At 50.2% G+C, this 24954-nt stretch overlaps 1 protein-coding gene across 1 annotated transcript in view; it reads left to right on the top strand.

Annotated features, from left to right (window-relative positions):
• Positions 1-24655, top strand: part of LOC105699784 (dual specificity tyrosine-phosphorylation-regulated kinase 2) — a 28256-nt gene extending 3601 nt beyond the window's left edge. The window contains exon 2 of the mRNA XM_012425075.1: positions 13411-24655. Within this exon, the coding sequence (XP_012280498.1) occupies positions 13411-14337 (927 nt within the window). The 3' untranslated portion in view covers positions 14338-24655. The remainder of the gene's footprint in view (positions 1-13410) is intronic.
• The last annotated feature ends 299 nt before the right edge of the window (positions 24656-24954 follow it).

Raw genomic sequence — 24954 nt, 5'->3', positions numbered from 1 at the left:
ATGCCGCGGCGCGCATGAAAATTCTACGGGCAATTAACCCACCGGCTAATTAATTCGGCGCTGAACAAATCGCAACTCTATCGACGAAATGTGCATTGTAGCTGGACCGATAGGATCGTCCGAACGAGTTTCGCCGGTACACAATGGGCACTACGGCTCTATCTGGATTGATCGCCTTCTCTCTTTCTCTTTATCTTGCGCGGAACAAGCTGCAATCTCCGTGGCCGATTTCGCGCAAAACTATTTACAATTAAATCGGCCTAGAAATCACCGCACGAACCCCGCGTCTTATCGGACCGCCTGAGCTCGGATCGGCGAGTGATATACGTGTCGCTCGGTACGCGGCTTGGGGAAAGAGGGAAATTCCTCGATTGGCTCGACGTATATCAAGATGTCGAAGACAAAAAGAGAAACCAACTCGTCTGCTTTCCGCCCGAGGGAGCAAATAGCGCGCGTTCCCCTTTAAAGCCCGAGTTTCCGGTGTCCGGGGATCGTATCGCTCGCGAATCCGCCGCGTGGATCACGACTATTGTCCGACCGAGGTGAACCCGTGAACCTCCTCCTCGGGTCAATCCCTTCGGTCGAGGACACGCACACGAGGACGCCGAGTCGAGGAGTCCCGCGGGAGAGGAGGGCCGGGATCGTTAGGTGGAGTTCCACCGAGGGCGTTGGGGTTGCACTGAGCGCGGCGCGTCAACGCGTCGTGGATGGCATACTGGTCGGAACTCCGCTTAACCTTGCTGTTAAAAATACTCCTTTAAATATGGTATACATGTACACTGATATAAATCAACGGGATTTTACATACATTTTTACGTACCTTCTAGCTGAAGTTTCACGTAGAAATGCGTAAAATGGAGAGATTATTAATTGGAATTAAGTGTGATATCACGTTGCAATTAACTTAACTTAATTGCTGAATTGGATATTGGAGACGCAATGTAATTTTACTGCTATTTATTGTAGCCTGGAAGTAACCAATAATTAGGTGTGTAAACTAATATGGGCATTTTTGTCAGGGTAATCAAAGGTTTTTCGAGATACAGTTTTTCCAAATTTCGTAGGCAATTGTATATGGAATTTTACGTCACGAGGGTGCAACTTGTCCCGAGACATGTGTTCGAAAAGTTGGATATTTTTGTATTACTGATTGTCATATTTTTCTTTTTTTTTTTTTAAGACCTGTCTTATTGCACCGCGACCATGCCACGGAGTCGCCCTCATTGATTGACCAAATACGGGAAAAATCGGGGTCTCTTTACTTTCCCGGCGTTCGGAATCGTGGCCGACTTCCGGTGCGGACGTCTATCGGCGACGTCGTCTCGAGATCGATACGAGCCCGCGCGGCTCTATTATGGCGTTACGTCGTAATTATAGAAACGGATCTAGTCCGGCGATGGCGCGGTCCCTGCGTACCGTTATGCAGGAAACATCGCCGGGAGAAATAAATAATCGACCCGAGTGCCGGTCGCTCGATCGATGCCAATCGCGACCAGCATCGAAGGACCCCGCGACTCAACCGCGGTTCCGATTGAATTTTCAAAATTCCGCCACGGCACGGCCGGTGTATCGAAAAATCAGTACTTAACCGTTTCTTCTAAGGAATAAATCTTCTTCGGATCATTTACCCGGTACGACTTTCCGGGGGCATTCTACCTCGATACGATCATTCGCACGGGTGAGTGCACGAGGACGGATTGCGCAATACGAATTATCGATTTGCCGACTTATTTCAGGAAATAAGGCACGGAGAGGGCCTTTAGCGACAGCCGCGAGGCTGTCGAAGGTGCCTCGGTCGTTATTGGAAAAGTTGCGTGATGCCTTGTTACGGATTTTACCATTTTAGCGAAAGAGTCGTGGCCCTCGCCTCGAGGCGACATTCGGTTCCTGGAGGCGCGCTTCGTCGTCGAATATACGAAACGAGATGAGTCCTGGCCACGACGTGGATCGTGGAAACCGACAACCGTTACGTGACCCTCGTGGCCAAACTAATCCGGAAAATGTGCTTTCCGACTCCTCTTTTCTCCGTCCGACTCGTAAGACCTCGGGGTCGGCGAGAAAGGACGCGAATGATTTAGGGCGATTCAAGAGACCTTCGTCGAGAGTAGCACCTTGTCCATGACTACGAAATGCCCCCGGGGCCATTTTCGGCCAAATTTCGGAAGTGGCCGACGAGTCTACCTGGCTGTCCCGTTGAGGCTTTCTTTTCGGGGGGACCGTGATCCGATCTTCGGGCCCCGAACCTCTCCGGGGGCTTTTCTCTTGTCCTCGGTCGCGTAGTACCTTTCGTCACGATACAATCGTTAGCTACTTAAGCCCTTAGGGTCGGTTATTTTTAAAGCGGTCTTGCCACCCCCGCAACCGTCCGACAACCCACCCGAGAGCGGGACCCTCTCGGTCGTCATTCGGCTCGAAGTCAGACTCGGCGAAACCTGTACGATGAGAAACTCCACAATGGGGCCCCGAGAGCCTCGGAAGAGGCCCCGGGACTCTCGGGACGATATATGGGAGTGTAAGTAAAAATCAAATGAGTTTGCCAAAAAGCTACGCGGCCTTACATCAATCCGTCATAATTTTATGTGCCTTCCTTTGGGAAGCGAAAACGATAACGCCCCGCAGTGACGGGGGCCGTTTTCGGAATTGAATTGGAGTCGTTGGGTCTTTTATCATTTTACGGTATTTCTCGTGTGAGATAAGAGCATCCTAAGTGGACTGACAACGTCGGAAAGTACTTGCTCGACTCGTTTAATTGGGGTTTAGAAGCTGTTCCGATTTGCTCCATTTTCTTCTTTCTTTTTTTCCTCGTATCTTTTTCATGGTGCCTTGAGATAGCAGAGAAATTGAATTTCTAAAACGAGGGCTTGCGGAAGTACGGTTTCTTACCATGACACCAATTATCGCTGCACGTGGCATATTGGTTATTTCGGTGCACAACGAGTGCGGTTCATGGTTAGCGGTTCAATGTTACTGATATTAGATTTATTTATGAGGCATTTCATTATCATTCAATTTGAGATATGTCTCGACCGAATGCGTCTGGATGAGAGAGTCCACAATGAATCCTCGAAAGGTCGGAAAGAGGTCTCGGCCCTTCTCGAACTATCCGCGGGGTTCATGAATAAAAATGTAGTACCTTTACCAAAAAAGCAGAACATTTTCATACTTGGCGTGCGCTCGAGGATTTTTCCCCTCCCATGGAAAAAAGCGCGATGGCAAATGCTTTTTATAAACTTATTACGCATGCCGTATGTATAAATGAAATGTGTGCACGTATATATATATATACATATATGTATATATGTATAAACGCAAAGACCCTCAAGAACGACCGCGAATAATGACTAGAACGCTGGCGTGGAGTTTTCTGTGCCAATCTCATTGCAAGTGCATCAACCTCATGGCCGTCCCAGAAAGAACGCGAGAAAAGTAATACACACGGGGGAGAAAGAAAAAAGAACTTCCAGTGTATATGTGCAAATTTCTGGAGAGCGTGAAGTCGAAGAGGCACGAGAGAAGCGATCGCATTAAGAGCAAGGTCCCCCGTAATTAACCGCGTTCTTGAAGCAATCTCAGACATCGATCAACCTTGTTTGCACGTCGACAAGTACCTATTGTGCAATATCAATTGCACCCTTGATCGTCGCGGTTAAACGGAACCACCAGGTGTGTAGACGAACGTACACGGTGCAGTATTTTCACAACGAAGAGCGAGGCGTAAAAAGTGCCGTAAAGAAAGACCGTTCTTTTTTTGGTCTCTTCCTCTTCCTCTTTTCTTTTCCTTTTTTTTCTTTTTTTAATTCCAACGCGAGTTCCACCTCAGACTCGAGGAACTATTTAGTGAAGTTTTGTTAGCGGCGAGTCGAGAACTTCCGGATCTCCGGAACGGGTTTCTCGTTCTTTTTCCCTCGGTCGCGCGATATCGCGTCGCGTTAACTCGCGCGATCCCACGAATTTTCCTACCCTGGTGGAAGAACCAGAAATACCGGAGTCGCGTTTACGGGAATCGACTTTGATAGGTCCTTACCTTCTCTCGATTCCTCCGCGGTGAGGTCGCGTTAAGGTCCTGTTAATTGGGCACGTTAATTATGGGGAGATCGATGCCGAGCCGATGGCGCCGGATCCCTGTCCCCCTCTCGAGATCGCTTTTTCTCTCTGGTGAATAACGTAACCTGTAAAAAGTCACTTAAATCAGGCTGGACCGTTTAAAGAGCCGCGATACGTGCGCGTTTAAAAGGCTCTAAAATGGGAAAAGAGGGGAAAAAAGATGGGACTGAGCGAGCTCCGGTGGGCCGACGTAGGAATCCTCCAGGTAAGAGCCGGGACGAGGCAATTAGCTTTTAACTCGATGAGTCACCTGGGAATCTGCGCACTTGACGAAAAGGCAGACCCCATCGGCCTCGGCACTTCGATCCGAGGAATGGTGACGAGGAAGACAGTGGCCGATAACGAGTCGATCCGGAAATATCGATGATTTCATCGATTACCGTTTCTCGGGCCATTGGACGCTTTCTCACAGAAAGCGAACCCGGGGATCCCCGACTTTTGCGACGGCCTTGGCAGCAATGTCATTGTTAACTTTTCTCACGTTTATCGCGACCCCGGCGAAACCGAGCCTCTCTGGCCCACCGTCTATTATATTCAATTTCATTTCCCTCGCTCCTTACGCCGTCTACTTCATTTCTCCGTCCCCCCATTGTGCCCGGTCCCTTTTTACATGCATTTATTCCGCTGTCCTTTGTACTCCCTCCGACGGTTTCCTCGAGTCTCATTATATTCTCCACTGGCACGGATTAGATGGAATCGCTGAAATCCCCGAGTCGACATCTTGTATCTGGACCCTCGCCACCATTTCCACGGTCTCTGTTCCGCGCCTTTATTTCCCTCCGCTTTTCCTAGGGTTTAGTATTTTACCTCTCTCGACACAAAATGCGCCGCAATTATTAAGTCGGTTATATTCGATGCTCAGGTTGGAGGGGGTCGAATTGTCACACCTGAAATAACCTCAGCCGTGCGAGGGATGGACCGAGGGGTTGTTCACCCAGGAAATCGTCGACTTTAATGCTCGCGTGGAAATCGTTGGAAATCACCGATGCATTTTCATTATTTTAAAGCCGAACGTACCTTGATACCGAATCACGTTGCCGGTTATCACATGTAATCAGGCAATAGGTTCTCGAAAAGAAAATCGTTTTCGCTAATTTACGAGTTAATTGCCCCTTGGGATGGACTCCTTTGCGTTGTTGCGTTCTCCTTCCGCGTTTGCACCCTTGATCGTCGGCAATAATTAGATCGATAACGAGTGATATGTTATTTTTGAGAAATCGGTACGCATCGGAGTACCGAGTTAACCTGGATACGTATGTTCCCTGTACCTCGCGCAAAGGTGTCGGCTTTCAATGGCAGGAAACTGACCTGCGCTTTCATTGACGTCACAGCTTCCGAAGGCGTTGACGATCAATCGATGAGTATGTCGCGGCGGGTTTGCACGGGCATGGTATGACCGAGGAGAGACCGAAGGTGGAGGCACGATCCGCCGTTGGACGTCGTGCAAAATTTATATCCGCAATAAATATTGAAATTTTAACGCACCGCCGGTAAACGCGATTATTGGGCGAGTCAATATCGAGCGATAACGTCGCTCGTTATCGCGTCCCGTAAAGTCGAAATAGATGTAGGAAACGTGCTATCGATGTGTATATCACTCTGGACACATGGATGATTAAGATAATCTCGCGATAGCCAGCTGATGCATTCGATGGATTCTGCTTGGCCTTCGACGGCGATTTCCGCGGAAAACCGGGCTCGGCCGGGTTAAAGATGAAAAGTGGCCGGTAATTTATTGTCCACGTCCTACGTCGAAAAAATGATTATCGAATTATCTTACTCCGGTCGGCATTACCTTCATTATCAGCCATGTTGCTTGCATGGGTCGCCACGGGGTCGGTGCAAGTGCATGCGCCCGTGTGTGCAACTCAAACCGGTCCGGCAGTGCAGGCGCATGGAATTACCCATCTTTCGATAACTTTTAAAATGGTCCGCGCTTGGTAAATGGACAATTACCTGCCATCGATCTCCCCGAACTAAGTAGGGAGGGAAACGCGTTAAGGACGCAAAACCCACGGTGGCATTATCGAGAATGACGGCGCTCTTCTCAACAATCCACTCAATGGCCGGATACGCACTTCGCGATATCGCGCATTATCCTCGGTGAAAAATGTCGAAACATACTCAAACAACGCTCGCGTGACGGTGCATCCGGCGGTGCATCGATTAATTCCTATCACGTGCATGGATTTGCTCGTCGACGAGTGGTCCCCAAAAATCCGGCGTACCTTTGTTTGAACAGTTGTCCGCCTAAATTAGGGGCAACCTGGCTCTCGTGCGAGCGTCGAGAAATAAACGCTCGACGAAAATAGAGCCCTGGTAATATTCGATAAGTCGGTACTCGGGATTCGAGACCGTGCGCGAGTACTTCTGATAGAGAGCGACAGTACTTCCGCGACATGTTCGGGACCGGTTCTGCGTTGGCAACGAATTACGCTCGTCATTTTATGAGCTTTATGAAATATCGTCTCCGGTTCGGGGACCTCCTCGAAAGTCGACCCCGGCGACACTCGTCTTCGGCCGGTCAGTCCTAAGAAATAATATCAATTCTCGACGGGACTTTATCCCGCGGTTTATCGCTCGCACGTGTACCTGCTCGCCGATCGTCCACGTGGGACTTCGCGTCACTCCTGTACGGATTCCGAATCGACGAAAGAGGGCTCCTCGAGTTTGGTGGGCCACTTTATCGGGAGGTCCCGAATCGTCGAGGGGGTCGAGATATCGCCCTCGTCGGCCGATAATTGCCACTCGGATCTCGCGGACTCGCCGCGCGGCTTTGCACGCCAACGGGATCCCGCTATCTCGCGCGTTTGCGGCCGCGCGAGCTCTACCTGTAATATTCATGCGATTGCTCGCCGCGAGATATATTCAAATCCCGTACGGGAATCGGCCGGTCGATGCCAGACACGTATTCGAATTTCCGCGGCGTCCCCTCGAATCGGCCGGCGAAACAAACGACGGGACGCGAGCACTCCCTATATGGCCATCGAACAGCTGCTCGGCGAGGTGCACGGAGCCGGCGCCTCCACCTTCGCAAAAATTTCATTTCTACGTTTTCTAATATTTTATGCGAACCAATCGGATAATTGCATGCTAATTCTGCATGCTTCAATGGTATATTGAGTTTAGGTTATTAAAGCGTTAGACTCCGTTAAATTGAGGGTGCTGGCTTTTGGGTACCTGGTACCTTCCGAAAAATTCTATTTTTCTCCAAAATTGGACTGACTGGAAATTTAAGAACGTGACACGTGATTAGCAGCTGATATAAAATCTCTGGATAGGAAGATTTGAATTTTGTAAAAGTGGAGGCTTCACGCACGTGCTCGTCGGTCGGGGATTGTGTGAGAGAGAGAGCTCGAATTTGCCGATTGCAGTGCATTGCAAGTGCACGTGGTTTCCTTCGTCTCGTAGAGTCACGGGTCAGTCGGGGAAAAACCCCGAAAATTCGCTGATCTCGTCCCAGGGCTATCGCGATACTCCACGATGACTCCGCGTCGGGAACACCCGACGTCTCGTCCTGCACCGTTAAATATTGATATTTCAATTTCACGCTCGCGTGAATATCGCGGAAATTGCCCGACATATCGGCAGCCTGGGACGATGTACGCACGTGCAGCTGCAACTGCATCGTTTCATCGGCCACGCCTGGTGATACCCGACCGCGAGTTGTCTCCTGATATTGCCCTCGTAAAGGCTTCGAATCTGGAAGGTAAATTCGTGCCCTTGACAAGTCAAACCAAGCATTTTTTTTTGGACATCGACAGTGGAACAACTGGATCATCGGAAATCAGTCACGCCCTGGGAGAATTTGGAAATTTCTGTAAGAGCCCTGCTCCACGTGGGCTCCAATCAAGCAAAATAAAAAAGATAAACGCACTTCATCCTCGACGCCTCCACGTGGTGATCACCCGCGGAGTCGGTGAGAAAATGTGACACGGATGTAAATTCGACCTGGATTAATAATTCGTTCACTCCGAAAAATAATTCGATTATAGGTAATAAGGAATAAGGTTTTTCTTGCTTTGGGCAAGAAGATCCGAGGCAACTCGAGTTATAATCACGGTTGCAGTAGTTTTTATCAACACCAATAATAGCACAGTGGCAGAGAGGCTCTATCAGAGATACCGGCCTTTGCTTAGCGCAGAAAAAAAAAAAAAAAATGAAAGTGGCTTCTTTTTTCGTTATAATTTCCGTGAGACTTTGGGATTCGTCATGTCGCGTCGGACCTTAAAAATTCGCCACTCGAATCCCACGTTTCGTGCGGAGCGACCCTGGCGGCGCCGCAAAGGACGACGTCGGGGCAAGGACTCGAGGTCAGGATGGGCAGGAGTCACGGAACCGTTCCAGGGGGAACCTGGAAAGAGAGCTGTGCCTTTTTGCACGCAGCCCTGCCTGCAGTGGGAATTAATTATGCGAGCACAGGGCTGTAGACCGTGGCCCGGCCTCTCGACCTGACTCGACGAGGACAAACTGACCTGGAAATGGCGCGAAATGGACGCGGCGAGTGTCAGACGCGTGGAAAAGCCACGGGAAGCGTCCTTAGCTCTAAATCTTTCCCGAACTTGACCTTACCATTCGCTTGCGAGAACGACCTCGAGTCGAAAATATTCACCTCAAAGGAGCGTAAGAATCTGGAGTACAATAGAATTTAGGACGAGAAGATGTTGGCGAGGTTGCTCACACTGGGACCCGAAATATCCACTTTTGTACGGTTTTCTAAGGCTTAATTAGAAAAGTGATCTCCCAGGCTCTTAATCAACGGCGAGGGAAATTTCTATCGGCTAATTGAATAATCGAAGGATTTAAAGTTCGACCCAGATCGATGATTCGACTCGGCCTGTCACGCCGAAGGAGTGCGCGACGCGTCCACCTCCCACGTGGTTTCTGGGCTCATCAGCCTCGTATCAGTCGGAAACGGGAATCTCGTTTAAAGGGGAAAGAGGGCACTCGTGGATGCCTGAATGGACGCACACTGGCGCCGGGAAAAAAAATTCACTCGGGAAATTGGATATATTACGATATCCACGTGAATCGAGCAGGGTCGGGAGGGATTCCTCCGGTTTCCCGGGTGAAATGACAGATGTCCACGAGATCGGATTTCAATAGACGTTCGATAGATGACGAAGTACGTTCGTGACGTAGCTGCAGTCCGACTGCACGTAGGAAAAGGTCGGAGTTCGGTCGCGTGAGGTGGCTCAATCGATACGGCAATTCACCTCGAGCGATCCGAATATCTCGTTCGCGGGGACAGTAACCGTGCGGCTTTATCGGCCTCCTCTATACGGATGCGATCGTCACCGCGGGTACGATTGATTTTATTAACGTCCCCGAGAGAGCTAAGTGGAGTCCACGAATTTTCTTAGGGAAATCTTTGTCGGCCAGAAGGCTACAAATTCGTGGGCGACAATTTTTCTACCCCCTTCTGCCAGGTAACGCGATGGATATCGATTGCGACGCAATGCTCGATAAGAGGAAAGATTGCAAATTTTTCACCGACCAGACGAAAGTTCAGGAAAATGTCATGAGCGACGATTTTTCTACCGATCGCTGGTCAATGTTACGAACGACGATCACGACGCAATGCTTGAGAAGAAGGACAATGAAAAAAAGGCAGTCGGAAGTTAGAAATTCGTGGGCGACGATTTTTCTACCGGCCAACGCGGTGGGCAATAATCGCGACTCATCGCTCGAGAAGAGGGACAATTGCAGAAAGACAGAGAGAAAGAGAGTGTCGAGACCGTCCCGGTGTCTCTTACAGCGATGAATCACGCGACGCCTATAATATCGTTGTGTATAAAAAGAGCCGCGATTTACGACGCGTGTAAAAATAGTGCGCGTCGGTGTCAACGCTGAATGGATAAGCGTTTCGCCCGAACCGATTTAGTAGCGAGTACCAAGTACTTTGTGACGTAAACCGACTCATTCACGATAGGGCTGCGTGGGAGGGAATTGAAGAGGACGAAGATTCGTCCCTCTTTTCGCCCCGCTCGTCGGGCGCGAACCGACGTTGCTTTCGATCCTCCAGAAGGGACCATCAAATACGGAGGCTCGAGGCGCGTCTTTTATGGTAATCGGAATTACCGTAGATTTTATAATGACCGTCATTGCTCGGCGGGTTGGCAGTCGCATTTCCTAATTTGCCGATATCGATCTCGGCGGCTTGGCAACCCTTTGGCCGCCTCTTCTTGGTCGTCTTCGGCATCCCGTCCTCAGCATTTTGCCGTGGCTCCTTAACCGATTCTCAAAAGACGAACTCGTTAGCCCGCTGGAACGTCCTCGAGGAGGCCCCTCGAGTCGGAGATTTTCTCCTAGCCTTCTCTTCTTAACCCTTGGCTGGGTAAGTGGTGACTGCGCGCGTGTACACCTGGATATACGTGGGTGCATCCGTAAGTGCACGTCCACCTACACTTAGGCGCACGTAAATACGTACAGGGGTCCCCACCTGTTACGTCGCGAGCGAACCGGCGAAGTGCTCCAATTAGGAGGTACGCGAACCGGTCCCCTCTTCCGCCTCGTTTCTCGTTTTGCGAGGTGCCTCGAAGGAGGCGCGTTAGGTCCTCTAATTTCTAAATTAGAGTCCCGCGGATCTCCTAAGCTATTCTCGAACCGAGGAGATCGTTCCCAGGGAGCTCGGACGGACTTCGGTCGAACGGCCGTTCCGCCACCTCCTCGAGTCGAGATTTCGAACCTACTTAGAAACTTTAATTGTAGGCCTTAAATGGGTTTTGACGAGATCGGTCATTTCTCCCGAGTCGAAATCCTCACCCTACTTAGAACCTCTAATTGTAGACCTTCAATGAATTTTGAGATGGCATAAAGAAGGGGAACTTCTATCGAAGTCCTACTTTAGATCTTTAAAATGGCACATATTTCCATTTTATGTGTTCGTAGGTCTAAAGACTTACAAGGTCGAAAGTAGGATTTAAATATGAAATAGGATCTGAACAATGTTCGGGCACTTAAACCACCCCGGTTCAAAGTAAAACTATAATTTCACCGAGGAACTTTTGCAGTTGATTCCTTCGTGATGATTTTTTTGTTTTCTTTATTTCATTGATATTTACATTTAATTCCTCGTTCGGGGGAAAAATCCAGAGTATGGAAATTTGCTCCCCTCGTCCCGGGTAGATCGGTCTTAATTATTGTCCCGCAGTCGTCCCGGAGTGCAACGAAGCGGCCCTCTGTGGCGGCCATTGTTATTGACGATATTCCCGAGTCGTTCGCGAAATCCATCATACATCGACCGTCGCCGGAGTTGGATAAAGCACCGTTTCGAGCAGTGCTTTGATAGCTTGATGGCGTTTCGACCGATGGCTCAAGTTTTAATCACACCTCCGCCCGCCGGCTTCGCACGTATACGATGTATCGATCGGTAATGACGGGGCATGAATCGGCCGCCCCGAATCACGGGCTCGTCATTAATTTCCCCCGCATTTAACCCACTTTAAAAACCGGGTTTCTGGGCGGAGATACGCTAGATCAGTAGGGCTGCTATGACGCTATCCGCCGGTTTTATATTTCATAAATTCAACCGCGATAATCGATCTCCGAGTCGCTCTTTAAAAGCCGATGTCCGGTCTGACCGGGTACAGATCGACCGAAGTAAAGGCGATTCGATGAATTTTCTAATTTTTTTCTTTTTTTTTTTTAATCTTTACCATCGAGATCAACATTAGTTCCACTCATGAATTTAGGGGAACTAGCTCGTTAATTCGTGGACTCTTATCATTGAAGTTGAACCTTCAACGAGGCTTCTGGTTCTCCAACTCTCCCCGACATTAATATTAATGGCATTGTGCAGGCCGGATGCTCCCCCAGAAATTCGGTAACGCGAATGGCCGCTCGAAATAAAGGTACTCTTCATACTCGAAAATATCCTCTGAACTAGTTGTCGACAGGCTCGCGTAGGCGTGGAGCACGGTATCCGTTCGACTGGTCACGCCTTCGCAAGTTGCGATCTTCCTCAGGATGATTCGCTTCTTCGAGCGAATGTTAATCATAGAAATCAGCGGAAATATGCCATGCACTTTAACCGAAACCTCACGTAAAAGGAAAAAAAGAGAAAAAGAGAACAACTAATGAAATGGACGAAAATGAGAAATTAGAAAACGTATAAATGCCCATAACTCTGTATATCTACCTTGATGCATTTTTACATGAATTGAAATCTGACTTTACATTATAATTTCCTTTAACTTATATGCCGAGCGCGATACTGCAGAGACAGTGCAATTTAACTGCAATTTATTATGAAACTATTCAACGATCGAGGATTTAAACTCACATGGAGATTTTTATTCGGCTTCAGGGTAGGTACACATCTTGGCTTCCCCGAATCCTAGACTGTATTTATATTCGCGTGGTTTAACAATCGACTCGGCGTTTGGGTCCGCGAAATCGCGATTACAGGGTCGGTCCCTCGGGTTTCCGAGGCGAGTCGGCAAGCGCGGTCTCTCGTGATTCCTGTAGGAGCATCGGTCCCAAGGTGGCAACCTATTAATATTAAACGAGCCCGGCAGAGACGCGGCGCCATTGACCTTTACGCCGCGCGATCCTTATTCCGGTGTGAAAGACCAGGCCGGAACCGCGCTCCCTGCAGTTCGACGAGAGGGTCGGCCTTGAATGTTTGCCCAAAGGCTGTCGGTGGCTACCGATCGCTGCCTCCCCCCAGGAACGAGTTACGAGGCCCTCCGAGAAATCCCTCCCGCCCGTTTCGGGAGCAACAATGATCCTCCACTTACGGAGGGAATTCCGTCGAGCTGCCGACGCGCCGATTTTTCCCCAGCACGCTCCGCCGAGGAAGCCTCGATCCGGCAACATAATTACGAGCCATTTGCAGGGAACCGCCCTCGGCAAGGCGCAAACTTTATTCCCTTTCTTAAAATTATACGAAAGTGTGATACAAACATACCAAAAAGTCAAGATATCTATGAGACTCTTCTCCAAACTGGGTGCACCGAATTGTCTAAAACTTTAACACGTGATTATGGATCTGAATTTCACAAAGGTCGGGAGCTTTCTCAGGGACTTCACATTCACGAGGTAAATTTTCAAATTCGGTACACCCAGTTAGGAGAAAAGCTTCGTATAAGTTCGGATTTTTCCCCGGTCTCGTTTAGAGCCGCAAACGATCCGTCGGTGTCATCCGGTAGGAGTTTGTAACATTTAGCAGTCGCTAAGATCTAGTGTAAACGGGATTAGGCGTGTGGGGTCGTTAGGGGAAGAGCGGTCGCTCTCCCGATTAACGATTCCCGGGTCGCGTGAGGCCCGTTTCCGACTAACTCCGGCTCCTCTTCCGTGTTGCAGGTGATAGACTTCGGCTCGAGCTGCTACGAGAGCCAGCGAGTCTACACGTACATCCAGAGTCGGTTCTACCGAGCGCCGGAGGTGATCCTGGGCGCGAGATACGGGATGCCGATCGACATGTGGAGCCTGGGCTGTATCCTGGCGGAGCTGCTGACGGGGTTCCCCCTGCTCCCGGGAGAGGACGAGGCCGACCAGCTGGCGTGCATCATCGAGCTCCTGGGGATGCCGCCAAAGAAGCTGCTGGACTCGGCCAAGCGGACGTGGCAGTTCATCAGCTCGAAGGGTAACCCGAGGTACTGCACCGCCACGACGATGGCGGACGGCTCGACGATCCTGAGCGGAGGGCTCTCGAGGCGGGGCAAACACCGGGGACCGCCCGGCTCCAGGGAGCTGAAGAGGGCCCTGATGGGCTGCGACGACCCGCTCTTCCTGGACTTCATAAGGCGCTGCCTGGAGTGGGATCCGGAGCAGAGGATGACGCCGAGCAAGGCGCTCAGGCACGCCTGGCTCAGGCGGAGACTGCCCAGGCCGCCTGGAGAGAAGACCGAGAGCCAGCCTGCCGGGCAGCAGGCCCAGGCTCCGCCGACGGGGCTCAGGACCCCCGCCTCCGGGAGCAGGAGTTCCAGCAAGACCAATACCATAGGCTCCGCCGGGATGACCAACAAGCTGAAGCAGCTCATCGACCATCGGGCCTCCACCATCCACTCGCGGCACTCGGAGCTCGTCGGCGACCTGGTCCAAGACCAGGAGACCGCCCGGGTGGACCTGCAGGAGGTCTTCCGTGGGCGCCGCCAGAAGCCCGAGAGCAACCAGACGAATCAGTATTCGCGGCACCTCTTCCACAAGAACCCACCCGGCACGCTCAGGCCCGGCCAGTACAAGGACGAGCTGTACGACGAGGCGAGGAAGTACCTTTTCAACATGTGAGGCCGACCCTGCCGCTCGGACTCGTCCTCCGCTGATCTCGTCCTTGGCCGCTGATCGGCCCGCTACGTGGACACCCGGGACCCGGGTGCTTCCCTGGGCCCGGTCCCGGTGGCGGCCGCGGCTCGGTCGTCCGCTACGCGGCCCTCGTGGGAATCCTGCGGCGACTCGTTCTCCGCTCCGCAAAGAGAGGCCGCGACGACGGAACGAAGACGGATGCTTCTCGAGGCGTCGAGCTCGCGTCCTGGGATGCTGCTATGCGAGGTGTACAGGCAGAATTTAGGGCCGGGATCGGAGTCCTGCATGGGAGATTTACGAACGATGCGGTCGGATTCCTGCGATCGGACGAATTCTGCCCCTCGAGGCCTCCTCGTAGACGAGGAGCTGAGTCGTCTCGGGCTCTTGGGAGCGACGTAGAGGTCCTTGAAACGATGCGAGGGATTTCGAGGACCGCGCCTCGCGAGATCGCGCGTTTCGATCAGGGATTACTTGTCTCCTCTGTGGACGAGACGTCGAGAGGACGGAGATGCGATTCCGGCCGAAAGAAGATCGGGTCCTCGTGATTGTTCCCGAAGAGGCCGAGCCTAGACGCGCGGCGTTCGCGTTCCTCGATGCTTCTTAAATCTCTCTCTCTCCCCCTCCGTCTCGCTTCGTCTCTGTGTTTGCCTGGTCGCTAACTCGGGAGCCTTTGCAGCCCATTATACTGCCACCGCGATGCGAAGTGGACCCCTCGAGGGCACTTCGATGGTAGCTGCACGCCTCGCGAGGAAGTGGCTATGCAGATCCGAAGGAGAACGAAATCGCTTTGTCGTGCGTCAACTGTTTGGACAATCCGGGGCTCGAGCCGTGAAGGTGGTCTTCGGGGCTTCCTGGTTATTTTTCGAAGCATGCAGCGGTCGCTTCGACGACGGTGATTTTCGCGAACAAGATGGCTGATGGATGCATTCTCGCTCCGCCGAGCATGCTTCTCCCCTTTTGGTTAGAAATGTTTAATTCAAAAACCTAGCTCGGAAATACGGCCGATATTCCATGGAGTCATCGATGCGCGTTTCGCAAACGTCTCTGAGGTCGAATACATTTCTGCGCGGCCGAACTGGCATTGAATTAAATTGGCGTTGATTTAAATTGCACGCCTTTGGGAACCCGCAATTGCGAAGTGGCCTCTCGTTGCGGGAAGCCATTCGTACGGCTTGCAGAAGATTCCGCGGACCATCTTCGACGCAGCTCATTGTTTTCCGGAAAGTTTTCACGACCCTTCCGGAGCCACCCTCGTTGAGGGAGATTTACCTTCTTACCGGATGTCGTTATTTGGAGCGGAAACCGCGTAACGCGTTTAGTGTGGAAATTTTTGGGCCAGGCGCCGGGAACGACGAGCTCTCCTCGTTGCTCTTTTCTCGTCCAAAATTGGCGTTGAAGTTAAGTGCGATTTTCGAGTATCAAGATCCTGGCTAGTTACGGGTTCGAAACTCCGCTTCACGGCGTGCGTACAAATAGTTAATCTTAGAACAGGTCTGGACTTAGTTTAATTCGACGCAACACTGGATTCATGCCAGATCAAATTAGAGGAAACACATGCTAAACGTGCCATTTCAACGTGATACGCTCTGCGCGGATCGATGCGTGGGTCTGCTTTTATTTCCATGGCTGCAGCCGCAGCTGCCGTAATGAATTAAATCTCGCGACGTGGTCCATGTCGACCCGAGATGAAGTTTTCCACGTCACGTTCGACCGGTCGGATGAAAGATCAAAACGGATTGGATCGGACATTCGGTACCCCAGCTCTTCATCTTTTATAGATCCGTCCGCAGTATCTCGATATAATCTCCACGCAACCAGATCCACGGTTAGAGATAATTTGGCAATAATGACAAGACTAAGTATCGGCAATCCTTTATAGATCCCACCGAAGGTGCGTCTATATTCTCCACGCACGAGACACGTGTCCGTGGATAATTTGGCAATAACGACATGTCTAATAGTCGACAAATCCGGTACCAAACGAAAGACGGAAATCGCCGTCGTCGGCGGATCGGGATGCGGTCTTCTAACCGTGAATAGTACTCGAAAACGATCTAATTTTAGGCGACTCTAAGCGAGCAAAGCGACCAGACAGAAAAAGGCCTAGTGTCGTCATAGGTGAGGCGAGAAAGAGAGCAAGAAGGGCGAGAGAGAGAGAGAGAGACGTTAAAAGAAGCAGCAGAGAGCGGGCGCAAAGAAAGGGGTATAAGGATTGCAAAAGGATTGCAAAACCGAAAGACCGGGGTAGGGAAGGGAAGGGGGGGCGAACGCATCTTTGCGATCGAGCAGAACGGACGCCGCGAGAAATGCAACGTCGACGGGCGTAAAGAGAAATCACGGAAAACGGAGCCGAACGTGCGAGTTAAACGTAAGCGGAACACTCGCCCGGGCTCGGCGAGACACGGACGCAAGGAACGATGCGAAGAGGAATTAAAAAGGAAAAGAAAGGAAAAAGAAAAACATGGGGACACCGAGAACGATATGCGCAGACGGAGGAACTGATTAACAAAAATAGTTCAATCGTGATACGGAACAGGATGTCTTGTGATATGGAATGTAGATTTATCGTGGTTTATATTGATGAACATAGGTAAAATGCGAGAAATTGTACATATACGTTGCGCAGGTGTATAGGATAGGCGTGCGTGCCCGCGCGTGCGCGGCCACACGCTCTCGGCGGACACGCGCGCGTCTTCGGCTTGTACGCCGGCTAATCGAGGAGAGTGTAAAACGTCTAGCGTATGTAAATGAAGTTAAGGTTTGCGCTTAGTTACGGCATAGTGAATTATCGGACGAACGCGTAGTACGGAACTCGCACGAGCGAACGGAGTTTCACGGGCGAGAGGTGAGACGGGGAATCGTTGTACGAGTCCTAGATCGCGGATCGTGTCACGATCGACGACGCCGATCTTTCCTCCTCCCGTTTCTGCTTTTTCTCCGATTTCCCCCCTCCTTCCCCTCGGCGCCCCGGTAACCCGTGTACACCCTCGATGTGTTCATACACGGGAGTGGCCACTGTGCGACGCGGGAAGAAAAATCGACCGCACCTGACAGCCGCCACGCCCGAATTCATTGTAGTGTCGAGACGAGGGCGATCATCGATACGTACCCTGACGGCTCGTCGATAAGTTGCGGATGCGCGACCGGTCTAAGATCTGATCTACCCGCGGAGAGGCGGGGGTATATGTATTTGTACGTACGTATATTTATATATATACGTATATGTACCCACACCTAATGTCGCTACTAAACGGAGGCGGGCGTTTTTTCTATGGTTGTACTACTGTTAAATTTAATTTAGCGGAGCATCGATCGGCCGCCGTTGCCCATCGTCGGATGGTCGCGCCCAGAGAAACTCGTCCTAGACTCGTACAGTGCTTTTCTACTACGGTGCCGACATAATAGTGATAGCTCTAGGCTTAACGTGGGTACGCGTCTAACCCGAGACGGACGACTCGGGACCCGGGACCTTTGGTTAGGATCGAGTGGTCGTGTTCCAATACTTTCGACGGTCCCTTTTTTTAACCTACCCTCTGGGAGGGCCGGGGAGGGTGCTTTTATCGCCTGGACGAGCGCCTTCGAATACCCTTTCCCCCGTCCGTACGCCCGTGGTTGATCTCATCGTATTTACTGTTACGTGGAGGAAGAGTTAGGAAATATTTTGCGACTTCGTAGGCGAGCACTTTGGATTTGAGGGGACGAACGGTTGCGTCCAGGGGGTGGATTCGTTTGCGGAGCGTTCCGAGCTTCGGCCGGGTGATTTTATTTTTTTTTTATTTTTTTTTTTTAATTTCATTTTCTCTCTCTCGTTTTTAGTGTCCCCGCGCTTACAAGTCGGAAGGGAACGTGTATTTATTTCACTCCCGCCTCGCGCGGGGCGATCACGGAAGCGATGCATCACGATTAAGGATGAACTTGTGATAGAGCCAACTTTAACGGGTTTCCTCGATTTTAATCCCTGAGACTGAAAATTCACCGGGGAGCGAGCACTAGCGATCGGTCGCGATACTTGCTCGCCTTCTTTTTAAATCGGACTCGCTGGACAACGATCTCCTCGGTGACACGTTCACCGGGACACGAAGCAATAAGAGCGACGCTCGAGTCGTTTCCTCTTAATTTCGCGCGGCTGTTGACCGTCCGATGATATTCGATATTTAAATTGTTCGCGAGAACGGACGTCGAAATTCCCGGAATCCATCCACGCCAGAGAAGATTGGGATACGACCTAAACGCCGGTGGGGTCTTGCTAGGACGCGATTTCGCATCGACGAGACGAATAGGACGTGCGTAGGTGAGAAACGACATACCTGAAGCTCACCTACGCACCCCGGTTAGGAAATGCTAAATCAAGTAGGAATAACGAGGAAAGCTCGCGTGCACGTTTCCAAATGCGATTTCTCCCCGATCTCGTTAGGACTTTGTCGAGCGATTAATTCGAATTAAGCTTTAATTGTACCCGAATTCCTCTGGGAGGAACCCTTACACCCTCTTTGGCGGTCGTTCGGTCCATGTACCGAAGCGCATTTAAAAGTTACACGCGAGTCATGCACCGTGATTGCGATGCACTTAGGTGCCCATACCGGACGCTCGCCAAAAAGTAATTAGACAATGGTACGCGTGATATGCATGTGACGTGCGCTACCCTGCCGGTCATTCTGGTATTCACATCAGACGGTCGCCAAAAATCGCGAGGGACGGTATACATCGTCCCGTGGTCACGCGATCGACATTAAGCGACTCGGACAGGAAGACAGCGTTATATAGCGCGAGACTAACTACGTAATATGAAGTACACGAGACGAGACGGGTTTCGTTATGACTATTTTTAATTCGTTAGAAATCCTTGAAGCCGCGCTTACGACTTCGTCGTACGCCGCTCGGCGATGGAGCTCTAACGAAGTCGGCGAGAAACCTTTTTGCGGAAATTTCGGCGATCCGGCCTCGGATGAGGCGACGAGAGCGATGATAAGCTATCGAGAGGAGAAAGGCGACGGGACCTGCCGATCGGTTTTTTGGTACCTTTGGCGAGACGCGGGGATGTATCGACTTTATTCCAACGATTGTTGGACTCGAAGAGACCCTCGCAGGGACCTGGCCTTTGATTTAACTTGTTTTCTCGTTCCTCGGATTTTATCGAGTCTCGATGTCGTCTCGCAGGCCTGCTCCCCATAGTTTCCACCACCACTGCCGATACACGCCGACTCGATAGTCTATACGGTTAAAGAGGCGACGCACGACCTCCCCGAATCGCGATACTCCGGCGATTCGGATCCCGCCGAACTCGCGGCGAAATGCGGAAATGGAATTGGGAAAGAGCGATACGATCGAAGGGACATGCATCGGTTTTAATTACCGCGAGGTCTCGATAGGACGCGCTAATCGATTTCGTTCGAACGGGTCTCGAGTGTCGGGCTTGAGACGACTTATCGCAAAAATTCTCGCGGTTTATTAGTTTCACTCGTTTCCTCGATTTCCGGAGAAAGTCCTACACCCTCGTGGACCTTTTCTACCGTCATCTTTTTATACATCGACCGATGTTATTAGCGCTTCCCGCGCGGTACACCGTGAGAGAAATTGCACGCTCTTTCCGGATCGCGGCCCTCGTAATTCAGCTTCGAGTGCAGGATAATCTGTCATGTGTCGATGGTATCATTTCGCGGATTCCTCGCGGTCTGGCCGCGGAACAATCGTCCCGGATGAAAATTCACCGAGCGCCGGAGAGATCTCGCCGAGACTTCTCCGGCCCTCCTCGCGGTGGAAATGAAACGAGGAAGAATGTAAATCGAGGAGACTTTTATCGATTTTAAAAGTATCCCGGGATCCCGATACGGAATGTCAATCGATTTCACTCGACCGGGTCTCGGGTATTAGATTCGGAGCGACTTCTCCACGAAATCTGGTTTTTATTAATTTTACTCCTTCACCCGATTCCAGCGCGGCGTCCTTCGCCTCGTAGACCTCTTTTTACCTCCTCTCTTCTTCATTTTTTCTCTCTCTCATCGATTTCCACCACCACCGACGAAATATACCGATTCATTAAGCAGGGCGTCAACGAGAGCGCGGAAATTCAACGCCAAGGTCGGCACTGTCGAAATGACGTTGGCAGACGAAAAGGGATTTTTCATTTAGCGGGGTAATCAGCGCCGTAAAAGGAAGGTAATGAAATGAAGGATGTAACTGACGGAAGGTCAGGAGTAAGTTAGGCGTAATCTAAGTAGTTTAATAAAAAGCCAACTCACGCCCGAGGTGAGCCATTGAGAGAAAACAAACACACAATTGAACTGATCAGAGACTGTATTACGTTTCTATGTGTATATGCGTAAGCGTTTGTATAATAAACTATTTCGTAAATTAAGGGTAAGTCACAAATGTAAACACGGCGGATTCGTTATAAAGTGACTCAGCCTTCTTTCCGCGGACTCGTGTCACGCCCTCGGATTTTCCTTCGCGAATGGAAAACGAAAATCTGGTTATCCCCTGCAGGGAAAAAAAATTGAAAATCGAAGCAGCTCATCCGATCTGCGATCGGTCGTAACACGTAGCTAAAGCGTTGCAGATACATCTCGTCCTGCATGACTCGTTGGACGAGCATTTGCACAAACCATCCTCAAACTGGGATTGCGATCAAACGACGGAAATTTAACCGACTAAACGACGACAAAGCTGGAAACGGGCGCATTTGGGGGCGATTCGATGGGGAAGAGGGATTAATCCAGGGGCGATGCACGACGAAAAAAAGGACTCGAGTCACTGTATAAGTACCTTGTCGTACTCGGTTTGTATACACGCGTGTGCACGAATTCTTGCACTCTCGGGGGGCGAATCGCGAGAGTCCTGCGAGACACTAATAATATTGGTAAAACAGTAGATGATAATCGCGACGGCGAACGACGAGAACGGCGAGGATGAGGACGATGACGTTTACAGTCTACTTAATCGTAATTGGAATTAAACGACTTAGGTAAGCGGTTAATGATTATGTATAGGAGACGATAAATTCTGGGTAGATCGTAGGGTAATCCATCGTTAGCGACGAGGACGACGCATTTAATATTCTCGATCGAGCGACTAATGAGAGGGAAAAAAAAAAGGAAAGAAATAAACGACGACCCGTCCAGCGCCTCCACTCTCGTTCTACGTCTTACCGTTGCGCGTTAACGTAAGGATTATGTCGGATTTCGCGTCCTTGAAGGTCCGACGTACACCGCTCGTAATAATCGTCGATCGAGTAGCCTCGTGACCCAGCCGGCTCTGTCGAAGCGGGGAAACGTTACCCTGGATCAGCTGATTTTGACAGCTACCCCCGCGGGTCGGACGCCGACCCCGGATTCCCGGAGAAAGAGGGAAAACACGCAGAGACGAGCGCACATTATTTCCAATGTAATTCTGAATCGATTTCGTATTCAAACTCCGACGCGCTCGGCGGGGATGGGCAGATTTTAATTTAATTAATGATTCCGCCGCACTTCGTTTTAATCAAATTACGAATGACTCGCGAACGAGCGATCGCGTAGTCGGATGGGAGTACGCGTACACTTCGTGGACACTTTTATAAAGGATTTATGGAGCAATCGAGCGATAGCGCGAGATTATCCCGAGAGAATCTCGCGCGGCCATCTCTTGCGCTCCGTCGAAGGCGCGGAAAGAATTGAGCATAATTGCACAGTAATTGTACATGACCCTCGGACGTTTTAATATCAGTGATATTTGAAAACAAAGACTTTAACGTGTACCTAGTAGAGATTTTTTTTTCTCCGTTAAATTATGTGAATCTGCCTGCAAAGTGGGGACACGGTGATTTTTTCACCTAAATTTTTATCCTAAATTTTCGTATCCCGTACTTCGGCCTCGTTGCGGAACTTCGTGTCCACGTGGGAAGGTGCAATCTGTAGTTTGCTCATACAACTATTACGTAGCGATTTAGTCAAAAGCATGCTATAAATATTGGTCAATATAAATTCTCAAGCGTCATTCAATTGGTACCGATTGACAGGAGGAAGATGGCAGTAGCTGTCCGTCAAGCTAGTCAGAAAATAAAACCCCTCGGTTGGGACAACTCGGAAAGGTTCTTCAAATTGCATATTTATTTCCGTTCGAGCGCACGTCCCCGCTTCGCAGGAAGAGGCCGATAGAACTAATCGAATCGTGATGCTCACTTTGTTCCTAATGTAAGACTCGCAAAGGTGATCGCGCAAAGAGATCTCTGCTTTTTTTTTTCCCTGCGACGATTCAGGGGGAGATTCCCCGTTTTGGCAGGTTCGGTCCCACCTGTGATTCGCGATCGGTCCACGATCGACGCACCCCTTTTCCCCCTATATGTTACACTGTCCGCTCCGGCTCTAACGCTAGTCCGTCTTTTAAGAGTTTATTTAACCCTCGGCACCGTCGCCTGTTTCCTTTGAAATCTCACCGCCGTGACAAAAGGCGACAATCGTCCTACGGTCATCGCCTTCGCGAAACTCACTGCCCCCGGTTGCATTTTCGAGCAACTTTGCATTTCGCCGAGGTCTCGGCGAGGCAGTTGCCCGCGCCTACATCTTCCGTGGAAATCGCAAGTAACGGTCTTGCGACGATAGGCATTTACCTTGCCGCCTTTGCTTGGTGCACTCGCTAACGTGTCGTTTGCGCTCAAGCCGAACATACCGAATATCGACAGGTGGAACACGTACCACCTAATCCGGCGCAAATTCGAAACCATTGTAAAGCTGACCACACGTGAAAGCATTTTGATAAAATCCGATCGAGCGGAGAGAAGAAACTGTCCTCGACGCGCACTTTTTCACGAGTGATCTTCTAAATCTCTGTACACTGTACCGTACCCAGATCTCCGCCTTCGCAGCGAATCGACCTGCCTTGGGAATTACCCTAGACCTACAAAATTAGTGTTCCGTAGGATAGGATCAATTAGGCGCATTCGTACGATCCGTCCCATTCGAAGATATACGTATGTAGCCAGTAGAGCGGTGCGATCGAATAACTACTAAGGCTGGGAATGTTATTAATAATCCCCTTTTGTGAGACCAACGCGGTCGTTGTACATATCGTATCGATTGATACTACACGGTCTCATCCCTTGTGATTTTTCGTGGCTTCGCCGACACTCTAATAAAGTACACCCCTCGTGTCTCGGTCCGTTTATTCGGGGGTTCCATTTAAAGTAACTCATCAAGGAATCGTAAAAGATAACGCGACGGACGCTAATTGAAATTGAACACGAAGGACAGAACGTGACCCTCGCACCGCGTTGTAAGAACCGGATGTATGTGTACACCAAACCGTGTCAATTGCATCGACAAACGACAGCGTAACGCGCCCTCGGAATTTAATCATGAAATTTCGACACGGGGTAATACGATCGCATGTGCATGATTTTACATATCGTGTTAGTTCGGTCCTGGACTCGGGCCGGTCCGTTAGGGCTCAGCGTAATTATAGTTTTCCGAAATTTCACTCTACGTGGTGATCGTTCGTTTCCACAGTCATTTTAGAAGATACATTCAAGGAAGCCCAGAACCATCCTAAGTGAGATGGATGAGACGTCGCGAATACGAAGGCTCGCTTAGGCGGAGATCTGGCGGACTTAGAGAAATAAACGTTGTACCGCGACACATGGGTTTTACTCGAAGACGCGAAATCCCGAGCGAAGGTACGAGCGTAAGAGAAAACTCGAGCGGATAAAAAGAAATGAGGTGGAAGGAAAAAAAGAAAAGGAAAAAGCGCGCGCAAACGCACCGCCACCCTCTCTTACGTATATCATTTTTACGCGGTAAGTTAGAATTACGAGTTTCATTTAAGTGACAATGCAAAGTTTGATCTCTTACTCGTACATACAATACTACTATAAATATTTACGTGTATCGCGTGCGAAAGCGGAAAAAAGAGAGAGAGAAAAAAAAGAGCGAGTTTCGAAGGTGGGAGGAGGAGAGAAGACGAGACGAGAAAAAGAATCAAGACACGTGGCGAGTGATGACTGCCGATTAAACGACGTCAGAGATGTTAGCGCAGTTTGACGTTTTCACAAGGTCGTCGGGACGACCGTCTCGATGACGTCGAGGCGACCCTTTTTGATTTTTACGAGCCCCCTCTCGTCGGAGAGCCACCGAGACGAATGACACCTAGGTAAGGCGCGCGTATGAGCGGAGGACCGAAGATTAGGAAGTACGAGATATGTGTATATGTACCCCCCCCCCCTCCTCCTTACTGTAACGTTTTTCGCTACGAGTCACAGAGACATGAGTATCTGATTTTTTAAAACCGCTCCGACTTGATTAAGAAACGAATAAACGCTGCTTATGACAGTTGACACGCCGCCTCACTTTTATTCCCATCCCGAAAGAAGTCTGCCCGAAGTCCGAAAAGGGATTCGATATAGATGTACGTCACGTATACCCATGGATAAGCATCGGATAACTCGATCTGTAGAGTTGACAACGATTTCCTGTAATCCCGCAATTGAGCCTACTAAATCACTGCCGATGGATCTACCTACGAAGAGAAAAATGGAAAGGTAAGCGTTACGAGGAGGGACTCTGGGGGCTTTCTTTGTCACTTAACGTTTTGGATGATCTGGACGATTGATTCTCATTGGGAAGGGAGTCTGCG

Source organism: Orussus abietinus, unplaced genomic scaffold, assembly GCF_000612105.2.
Source record: "Orussus abietinus isolate OABI.00-Male unplaced genomic scaffold, Oabi_2.0 scaffold19, whole genome shotgun sequence".
In the NCBI taxonomy this organism is placed as follows: domain Eukaryota; kingdom Metazoa; phylum Arthropoda; class Insecta; order Hymenoptera; family Orussidae; genus Orussus; species Orussus abietinus.
This window is presented reverse-complemented; position numbering and strand designations above follow the sequence as displayed.